Source organism: Sceloporus undulatus, chromosome 4, assembly GCF_019175285.1.
Source record: "Sceloporus undulatus isolate JIND9_A2432 ecotype Alabama chromosome 4, SceUnd_v1.1, whole genome shotgun sequence".
Classification (NCBI taxonomy): domain Eukaryota; kingdom Metazoa; phylum Chordata; class Lepidosauria; order Squamata; family Phrynosomatidae; genus Sceloporus; species Sceloporus undulatus.
Genome location: NC_056525.1, coordinates 164,677,387 through 164,688,292, shown reverse-complemented (window position 1 = coordinate 164,688,292; position 10,906 = coordinate 164,677,387). Strand labels below are relative to the sequence as shown.

General features: G+C 40.5%; 1 protein-coding gene across 1 annotated transcript; it reads right to left on the bottom strand.

Moving 5' to 3' along the window:
- Window positions 1-482: 482 nt before the first annotated feature.
- Window positions 483-10,022, bottom strand: LOC121928003 (heterochromatin-associated protein MENT-like). Its single transcript, XM_042462168.1, has 7 exons — window positions 9,976-10,022; window positions 7,750-7,926; window positions 6,931-6,975; window positions 5,778-5,915; window positions 4,604-4,721; window positions 2,795-2,937; window positions 483-764 (listed from the first exon to the last, which is right to left on the bottom strand). The coding sequence occupies exons 2-7, from the start codon at window positions 7,915-7,917 to the stop codon at window positions 549-551; spliced, it is 828 nt and encodes a 275-aa protein (XP_042318102.1). The 5' UTR covers window positions 7,918-7,926; window positions 9,976-10,022; the 3' UTR covers window positions 483-548.
- Between the last annotated feature and the right edge of the window lie 884 nt (window positions 10,023-10,906).

Sequence of the window (10,906 nt, the reverse complement as noted above, 5' to 3'; positions counted from 1 at the left end):
AAGAGATACAATGGAGGGGGGAGTTAGTCCAACATTATTAGGCCACCTTCTATGTATACACTGACCTACAGGAGAGTCCTTATGAACTTAGTGGGGTTTGAGTAGACATGCTTAGGGAAAGTTTGATTAAAAATGTAGTCCTATACACACATACTAAGGAATTGCCTCTAGTGAACACAGTGAGAATTGTTTCAGAAACATGTTCATAAAATTGCACTTTGTCATTTTGTATCTTCAAGTCCTTTCTGACTTATGGCGTCTCTAATGTAAACTTATCACAGAGTTTTCCTAGTAAGATTTATTCAGAAGGGTTTGCTTTTGCCTCCCTGGAAGGCTGAAACAGTGTGATTTTCCCAAGTGGGTTTCTGAGCAGGTATTTGAACCCTGGTCTCCAGAGTCATTATACAACACTTAAACCCTTACTCCACAGCAGTTCCAAAATTGCACTATGAAAGAGTTATGCAAGCCTATCATTTATTGGATTCCTAAACCTCCCACTGAATGGGAGAAATAAAACATTTCTTTTCTATACACATCTGAATTCATACTTATATATGTTTGCTAAGTCCCCTGAAATCTGCAAATAAATGTTTTACCAGTTCAAGACCTGTAGACTCATCTGTGATGTCTTCTGGCAGCAGGATTAACATGCTGAGTTCACTGCTAACATAAGGGAGCTCAAGAATATAGACTCTCAGGGTGTCAATGTAGAAAACTGGAAACATATCCCTTAGAAACATCATTTGCACAGGCTTCGACTGGATCTGCAGTTTTAAAGAATTACATGTCAGTAGTTTTTCTACCCAAACAAACCACCTTTCAGACCTGGCAAACCATGAAAGTTTTATGACATGTAGTGTGTGACATGTAGTTCTTCAGGTATCATTGGATTTCAACTCCCATCAGTCATCAAGCCACTGGTGAAGGATGGTGGGAACTGAATTAAACCAACATTTGAATGGGTAACAAGTTGCTCGCCCCTGGTTTATTCAGTGAGGATTGCCCTTTCTGTCTCTGGCACGTCCCAAGTGTGAGAAAGTAGTTGTGACTTTGGGGGCCTGTGATGAGAATGTGGGAGTAAGACAGAACTCCATCTCTTCGAAGTGAAGCCAGAAAAAGAAAGGTTCTACTACAGTCACCCAGTGGCTACAACATTTCCACTTCTCATATAGGAATTTTGTATTCTCACCAGAGGGCAAGCACAGAAAACTGCATCTGCACTACAGAATTAATGCAGTTTGACAGTGCTTTTAATGCTATTGAAGTCTGGTATTTGAAATATTGTGACATATTTAGCCTTGTCTGTCAGAGAGCTGTGGTGCCACCACAAATCTCAGGATTCTATAGGATGAAGCCATGACAATTAAAATAGTGTCAAGCTGCATTAATTCTGTAGTGTGGCAGCAGTCTATGAAAAGCAGTCTCATCTTTTTTCACAAAAGAAAAAGAAAAGCCTAAATTTTTATTTTGAAAGATCATAATACATAGCAAAAAGAAAAAAAACCCTGTAGGGACAGGTAGAACAGGAGATGAAAAAAGCAGCAGCAGAGAAAGGAGAAAGTGGGGGGGTGGGGGGGACAGAGACAAGTATGGAGCCACAGTTAACATTAAGGCAAAGGCTGCATCTGCACTGTAGAAATACTGAAGCTTGACACCACTTTTATTGCCGCAGCTCCATCCTATGGAATCCTGGGATTTGTAGTTTTACAAGGTCTTTAGCCTTCTCTACCAAGGAGTGCTCACAAAACTACAAATCTCAAGATTCTGTAGAGTGGAGCCATACATCAATTGCACTCACACTGAAAGTTAAGTGCAATACAGAGTTGTTGTTGCTGTTTTGGTTGATCTGTTATTGTCCTCTCTGCTTGTATTCATGTTATAGGAGTGCCATGTTCCCATCAGAAATACTGCATAACTTCACAGGTAGTTTCAAATGAACATGTTTAATATGGAGTAGCCAAGTATTAGCACAGGTTACATCTGACCATGTGGTTTTCTCAATAGCAAATGAATTCTATTGAGCAGATTATATTCATTCTTGGGGAGGTGTTACAAACCGCCACTTTGTGGCGGTTTCCCGGCGCTGCTGTTTGCTCCGCAAGGGAGCCGCCGCAGCCAAACTGCGCAGCTCCCTTATGGAGCAAAAAAGAAGCTCCAAAATGGAGCTTCTTCTGGCGGCACGCTAATGACGCCGTGAGGCGCCAATGGCGCACTCGCGACGTCATTAGTGCCGCGCGACGTGCGGATGCACAGCGTCCGTTACGTCAAGATGGCGGCGGCCGTGTGGAACGGCCGCCGCCATTTGTGACAGACAGAGTCCATAACAGAAATAGGGGCGTCTGGAAGAGATGCCCCTTTTTTAAACTGGGATGTTCTGAGGACGTCCCAAGTGGCGGTTTGTAACCCGCCATAGTTTCTGTACCTTCTGGACATGTTAATTTACAGTGCAATTACAGTACTATTAGTAAAGCTCCATAACAGGCATTTCAATTAAGTCAAGCTTTACAAGCAATATGCTGCCAGATTAAAGTAGACTTTGTTGCAACAACTCCTTGGCAAATTTAACTGTATTAGCTATGCAACAGTGCAGCTGCAAGTCAAGTAACAGTTGTCCCTTAAAAAACAAGAACAAATTAAATTTCATGTTTTAATGTAGAGACTTAGTCATCTTCCTTTTAACAAGCTTTCTTTGCAGACATTGTGCAGTTACTAATAACATTATAATAAATTAATGTCATTGACATTTCCTCATGCCATAGAATGACACACTTCCTTATTATTAACAGATGCTTACCTTACTGAGCCTGAAAGACTTCTCAGTGGTGTTTTCTTTCTGAAATCTTCTGTCCCACATTCCTTTGAAGTAAATGGCATTTACTAGGACCAATGCTGTCTGAGAATCAACAACACCTTCAGGCAACAGATTCTTGATTTTGTCTTTTTCAAAGAAAAGGATAGTATAAGTATTTATATTTCCAAAACATTTTAGGTAATTGCTTTGGGGAACTGCCTTCTACTGAGTCAGATCTTTGTTTTGTCCATGTAGTTTACTAGGGTTCTTCATTTCCTACAATCCCTGAACCTTATTTCCCCTGCAAAAGTAACATGAAAAACTAGTGTATACATGTTACTCACTACAGATTACCAGTTATTGCCCTCATTAACCCAAAATGTAATATTTTACAGGTAACATAGAATCATAGAATCATAGAGTTGGAAGAGACTGCAAGGGCCATCCAGTCCAACCCCTTGCCATGCAGGAAATCTGAATCAAAGCATCCCCGACAGATGTCCATCCAGCCTCTGTTTAAAGACCTCTAAGGAAGGAGACTCTACCACTCTCCAAGGGAGTTTGTTCCACTGTCGAACAGCCCTTACTGTCAAGAAGTTTTTCATTGCTCTTGTATCACATTACCACCAAGTTCTGATGCTGGGAAGTGATTTTGGGAGCAGGTATTCACTGACCAGCATCTGAGCTCCTCCCAGGGTATTCTGGCCCCGGAGCTTCCCCTAATTCCACCCGTTACTTCTGCTCTCTGAAGTGACACTGGCTGCCTGTCTACACACATATATCATTGTGCCACCTGCTGTTGATGTGGGTCACTCCCTATGAGATTGAAAATGAGGTGCCCAGCATCAGTCACATGTCTGGGTACCTCATGTGACCTCAGAGGGAGTGACTTATACCAGCGGTTGTGGCAGCTGGTGACCACAGGAGGACACTGTGTAAACAACAACACTCCCCCCTCCCCGTGTCACTCCAGAGTGCTCAAAATATATCTTTTTAATCCGGTTTAAGGGAGGGTTGGCCCAGATTTTTTGTGGAACTGGCCTCACATTGTGAAGACAAGTCTACAGTCAAATTGGGGCTTTAGCCCTGCATCTTGAAGATGGGGTGCCATGAGGATAGGGGGAGCTGGTTCATTTGGCCCACATAGACATGCCCCTGCTACTGAAAAAGCTATTTTTTTTCCTAGACCCTAGCACTGGTTGACAAATTCTTCTATTGGAACTCTACTTGGCATCCTCATAAGAGAAGGAAGCACCTGGTGAGTTAACTTATAAACCACTCTGTGGAAATAATACAAGTCAGGAACTCTGGGAGCTGAAGTCCAAAACATTTGGGAATCACTGGTCTGAAATTGGTCTGCAGTTTTCATTTGTGTGATTCATGAAGTATAACAGCACAGTCAACTTATGGGTGTTCTGCATTTGATTATTTTATCTGACAAAATTGAGGGAAACTGGTTTGATCAAAAAGGCTAATGAATCCTAGCCAAGGACCCATGATTCTCATAAGACCATACTGGTACAGTCTCCTGTTTTATCAACTGAAGGATCTATTTTCAATGTCCTGGCTTAGAGGCTGTGTTTTTCATAATATGATTCTGATTTTTACAAAGATGGTAGGCAATTGAGGAGAACAGAACAATAAAATGCAAGTTATGCATGTATTTTGCTTTATAGTGTAGAACAAAGCAAAGTGCGTGAAGTGCTCCAGAAAAAAATATGTGAGAAATACTTGCTGAGATTTATTCCAATGATTTCTAGAGTATTTTTAAGAGAAGCACAGATATCACAATGAATGAATGAATTAGCTTACTGTCAGTTTGTCCTTCCACCCAAGAATTGATCTGGCCTCTGACTTGTTCTGCAGAATGCAAAAAATCAACTGCTTGTGGTTCAGCATGATAATATTTCTTAACAAGCCGCAGGTATTCCTGAAATATATAAGGACAATTATTTAAAACTCAATCTCTCTCTCACTCTCTTCCACTACTCCTTCTTTCTTCCTCTTGCACATCCACACCTACCAGTGTAAATTTACAGTGCTTTATAAATAAAGGCTAATAATAATACCAGTAGGAATATAGATTTATTCTACCATGTACAGGCTATTTTGGCCCACAATTAATGCCACAGCTACACTGAAAGACTGAGCAGGTAGAGGAACTAAGGGGGAAAAAAACAATACAGAGAAGTGTTCACTGTAGTCAGGAGCGGGAATATTTAATAGGGGCCTTACAGATTCTGTGAAACTGCAACTTCTAGCATGTTTTATTATTGGCTACACGGATAATAACTTCTGGGTTGCAGTCCACTAACATCTGAAGGGCGGCAGAATTCTCACCTCTGAACTATCTTTATGCAGCCACTCAGTCTCCACATGAGGGTGAAGAGGGAACAGGATCTTACTTACGGTTGCTAGATCTCAGGGCCTCAGCCTCCAATTTTCATGGGTCATCTCCACACAGGAGATGAGGATGCAAATTGTCCAGTTTGTGGGGTGGGCATGGAGGTAGCAGCTCAGTTCCAGTCAAGAGGAAATGGCTGTGAGCAAATCTCCAGCTCACCTAGTAATGCATCAACTTTCTACAATCTGCAAGAATCAATTCATTTATTGCTGCAACTTGCAAAGGACTCTAAAAGGCAGCAGCTTCCTGCAGCAAGGTGTCACCTGGTGTAGGGGGCAGGGCTTCAGGGTGGAGCCAAAAGGGCCTGGTCCCAACTCCCTGCCCCATGCAGCTTTACTTCAGAGTAAATATTGAAAATATTTCAAAAATATACACATTCCAAAAAGTAAACCTTGATTTTTCCTTTTTATAAGGGACATCTTTTCATTGTGTATAATGGGACTTGAGTATACACGGACTCTGTTATCCATGAGAGTAGCAAGGGGCCACTGCATAAGGAGTCCTAAGAAATCTTGGAGGTTAGGCCAGTATTAAACTAATCCCAAATTAGAGGTTAGAGTTTAGTGTAAATGCTATACTTACATCAATGAATTTGAAAGTCTTTTCTCCATATAGTCTGTTGGCAGTTTTAAGCAAGTAAGTGCTCCTGGGTTGGTTGATTTCAGAAATCATTTCCTTGAACAGTTCATGAATGGTTTGACCTTCAGTGAAACCTGCTTCCTTTCAGAGAGACACCATTGCCTATCAGAATCTCAGTTGCGTTTGAAGACCCTCAAGTAATTCTAAACATTAGTACAATTGGGAGGGGGGGGGAGAGCAAAATCTTGCATGTAGAGTAGACATATGCATTGCTAAAAAGAAGGAACACATCATCAAAAAAAGAACAAAAGATGTTTGTATAACTCCTTGTTGTGGTTGTTAACTGCCCTCAAGTTGACCTCGACTTATGGTGACTCTGTAGTTGAGACATCTCCAAGACTCCTTGTATTTCACTGCTCTGCTTAGGTTTTGCAGACTTATGCCCGTCTCCCTGACTGAGTCTGTCCATCTAGTGTGTGGTCTTCCTCTTTTTCTACTACCCTCAACCTTTCCCAGCATTATTGTGTTTTCTAAAGACTCATGCCTTCTCATGATGTGACCAGATGAATGATATGCTTGCTCAACCTGCTGTCTAGGTGCTAAGTTATGAAGGACTACTTCAAGGCTTCCATTCCACCTTCATATGGTTCTTTATCTTTAACCTGAAATTCAACTGGACAGCTCTACAAGAAGATAATTATATTTTGACATCTTTCAAATGTAAGACTGCCTTCTAAGCAGGAAACATGGAGACCCTAACTGTGAAATACCAGCTGGTCCTCAGTTACTTACTCAGAAGGGATGCTTGAAGGAAGAAGCAGCTCTGCAATGGGGCATGGTTTGGGGAATGGGTGGGAACACTGGGCCAAACATCTTCCATACCTTTCTAATAATAATATAATAATAATACCAATTTTATTTATATCCCGCCTTCTCCGATTAGGACTTTCTAAAAAGGGCCATCTTGCATTAGCTAGTTGCTTTCTAGTCCCTCCCTTCATTCTCTTTTGGGAATAAAAGATTAAACCTTAGCATGTTTGAAAAACTGATAACTCTAAGGTTCTGCTGTATCTAGCCAATCTATACAAGTCAATATAACCTAAATTCTATAAGATTACTTTTTTTGTTTTCTGCCTTCCCCCCATTATGATATTACCTGTGAAGAACTTCTGTTTCCTTTTGCCACAATGAAATGAAGCACCTGTAAGTAAAGTTGCAAAGATAATAACTGTAAAGTTAATTAAATTATCTGAATATGGAGAAAAATAGTACTAGTAGATTTATTTATTTAATCTCTTGGCCATCTAGCAATCAAAATGAAGCTCTGCAAAAAAAGAGAATGTACATAGTGGTACCTACTTGAAATAAAATCACAGCGATAAGGATGATGCTAATATAATCAACAGTTTATTAAAATCCTTGATCTTATTTGAAAAAGTATTTAAAAACCGTGCAATGATAATTTAAAAAAAAAAACTGGCTCAAGTATAGAGAATAATGATCAACTTTGCTAATCAGCAGATCTTTAAAAATCTTGCCTTCAGTTGTGAAACTGCTCAACATTTTGTTCGACCTACTTCCATAGTTTTGTTTAACTGGCTTGCTTTGCCTGGTTCATAAATGTGCGTTGATATCAGCATCATCAGCATCAGATAACTCTTCAGTTTTCCTAGTTGTCATCTTTATTTATGATACATACTTTAAAATGATCTATTACGTGAGAGTGCCTAGCACAGTGATTTCTGATCAATGGATCCTGAGATGTTGTCGAACTACTGCTCCCTCACATGTGGTGATAGGGTTGAAGTCCGACAGCCTCTGTGGACCCAAGACAGTGAGCCACTGGATTAGTACTGTACAGTGCTGTATTAAATCTATCAACTATGTGATAGTTGGAAGTGTGTGTCGACCATACATATTAGCATAAAAGAGCTGAATACTGCATCATACACAGAAGTCACACTAAAGAACCTACCTCAGCCATTTGGGTGGCGGTGTTGTTTCTTGCTCCCATGTAGACCATGGCCAGAGCAGTGGAAATACTCCAGGGTGAAAAGAAAAGGTTTTTGCCCTGGGATGCTTGATTTAGCTTTTTGAAAAGGTCCAAGGTGAAGTTGCCATTGGCTACAGCAAGGGAGTCCATTGCTAAAATCTAGGACAGATATGACAAGAAAAATAGTAACAACAACTCTAGAGGAATAATAATAATAATAATAATAATAATAATAATAATAATAATAATAATAAACCTTTATTTATAAAGCACTGTAAATTTAATAATTTAATAATAATTGGTGTCATTATTCTTTCTAAGATCCTATGCATGTTAATTGGAAAAGAAAACTTGCTGGGCTGAACTAGATAACTCCCTGTTAATCTTGTACAGAATCATAGCCCCCTCAAAGTATTTTCAATTGTGCCGTCAAAGCCGGCACATGAGTTACCAGCAACCTTCAGATGCTGGCTAAAAATAAAGTAGCATTGTTCTGTAAAGGTAAAGATAAAGGTAAAGGTAGTCCCTTGACATGAATGTTTAGTTGTAACCGACTGTAAGGAGTGGTGCTCATCTCCGTTTCTAAGCTGAAGAGCCAGCGTTGTCCAAGGACTGCTCTGGTGCTCATGTGGCCAGCATGGCTGCACTAAATGCTATTATTTTCCCACTGAGAAGTGGTACCTATCTATCTACTTGCATTTGCATGCTTTCAAACTGCTAGGTTAACAGAAGCTGGGACTAGTTACAGGAGCTCACCCAATCATGCGGCACTCAGGCCTCGAACTGCCAACCTTCTCATCTTCCATCATCAGAAATGGCATTTTAACCATTAAGCCATCTCTGGAGATGACTGAAAAGGGGGCTTCGGAGGAATGGCTGCCCCAACGTCTGCCACTTTAGATGGCTTCTTCATTCTGCCCAGTAGTAGGACCAGTCCTGTTGTGAATTATCCAGTGATACCTAAACCTTTGTAACAAACTACAACTCCAAGCTAAGTTCCAGTTGTGGTTGTTGTTATGTGCCTTCAAGTCACCTCAAACTTATCACTGGGAGAGTGCAACTTGCCCAAGCACTGAGTTTCCAAGCATGAGTTTGAATGTGAACCGTTGTATCTCAGAGTCCTAACCCAACACTCAAACCACTACATCACATCTCCAGTAGAGGGAGCAACTATACACATTTGAAATTGTGTTTTGAAGTTGTGAAGAAAAGGTAAAGATTTCCCTCACTTGTCCACAACTTGTAGAGCTCTAGATACATTGTGGCTCTCCTTTTGTTTCTTTTATATGCGTTAGATTTATACCTAACCCTTTTGTATATAATGTCTGAGGTATCCTGATTATCGGAAGTCGAAGGCATTCATGGCCGGCATCCATAGTTTTTTTGTGGGTTTTTCGGGCTATGTGGCCATGTCTATAAGAGTTTATTCCTGACGTTTCACCAGCATCTGTGGCTGGCATCTTCAGAGAAATCCTGATGATCCTTTGCACCTGCCTAGCAATATCTTAAACAATGACACACAAATGATCAATGGTAACTAATGCCCACCAGTAATGGTAGGACAGGGAAGCCAATGGAAGAAGCCAAAGTCAATAATGTGGAACAGGCATGGATTCATTGGTTGGCATGTGTGTGTGTGGCCGGATCCTGGGTTGGTAGGCAGTGTGCCCTACTTGCCCTAATGGATCAGCTTCCACAGATCTTAATAGCAATACATTTCCAGTCAATGCAATAAATCCAGCTCTTTCCTTAGAACAGGGGTGAGCACTGCAAGACTCTCCAGATTTGTTGAATGATGACTCCCAGTAATCTTAGCCAGCATAGTGTGAAATGTTGGGTCTTGCAGTCCAACAGCTATAAAAATATAGAGTTCAACTATTCCTATCCACTTCCTTTTTTAATTAAGGAATCGATCCATTATTAATTTAAATCCTGTTAATATTAAAGAATGCTGGAGTTGCACTTTGACAGCATCTAGAATTCAGCTGTTCCTTACACAACCTGCTTCGGGAGAAAATATTAATTAATCCTTTAATACTCTTAGAAATTACTTCCTTTTTTTCTTTAGAAAAAAACAAGAAAAAGTTGCTACAAGAAACTACTCACTCTAACTTACAAACAGTTAAAACTGTAAAAAGAAGTAGTAGTAATTCATAACTGACACTGACTAAGAAGTAGTCCATAATTGATATTTGCATTGTACAGTACCTGGAGCTGGTCAAATTTATGTGCTTTCTCAGCCAGGCTTGCATTTCTTTGTGAAGAAATAATTCTGCAGCAATATAAGACAGCCCTTACTTCCCCTTATTTATAACACCCTCAACCTCTACCCACAAGTGTCTGCTGCCAAATTTAAGAACTGTCAGCTTCTCAGTTATCTATAATTATCTACCTTCTCTATATAGTTTTAAACACCAAAATATATTTGAATATTATTCCAAGAACACTTGCTCTGCTGCTTGTGAAGGAAAGGAAAACAGGTTCCCATAGTGTTAAGATATTATTTTTTGTTAGATCAACCATGGATGTAGGAAAACAAGCTCTGGACTTATACTCTTGTTGTTACAGTGTACCTTCAAGTCACACCATCTGAAAGTCACACAGTGAGAAACATGGCAATTATATCTGTAATTTCTGCCAGATCCAGTTGTAGCCGTTTTGGAAATGGCAAAGATAGGTTGGAAGTAAAACATGGAAAACTTTCTTTTTGGGATAACAACCCCAGAAATCTTATAGCTCCTTGATTCTGGTAGCTGTAATCCAAAACTAACTTTTCCAACCTCCCCACAAGACAGATAAAAAGTACTGATCATTGTTGATTGCTGTTGTTGGTTACTCCGTTCATCTATATTAGCAGCATTCGAAGCCGCAGCCTCAGTGCCCTCTTCATTTATGTCAGGGGTAGGTAACCTGCGGCCCGCGGGCCGGATGCGGCCCGGAAGGCCTGGGACTGGCCCCAGCCCAGTCCTGCCGCCGATTGCCGCCGGGGCCTTTGGCTTCTCACGCGCGGGGCAAGGGGGCAATTGTCTTAGCTGTCCTCCGAAACATGCATTTATATTAACATTTTTTAAAAAAAATCAGCAATTTTTTTTGCGTGTCCTCCACTTTTTTAAAAAAGTGTCCACCATTTGAAAATGTT

What these genes read in the sequence shown, in the direction of transcription:
- LOC121928003 (XM_042462168.1), bottom strand. Translation starts at nt 7,917, where the DNA reads ATGGACTCCCTTGCTGTAGCCAATGGCAACTTCACCTTGGACCTTTTC. An exon ending in CCGCCACCCAAATGGCTGAG is followed by an intron (nt 6,976 to 7,749) that starts GTAGGTTCTTTA and finishes CTTTACTTACAG; the next exon opens with GTGCTTCATTTCATTGTGGC. An exon ending in GGTGGAAGGACAAACTGACA is followed by an intron (nt 2,938 to 4,603) that starts GTAAGCTAATTC and finishes TCTTTGAAAAAG; the next exon opens with ACAAAATCAAGAATCTGTTG.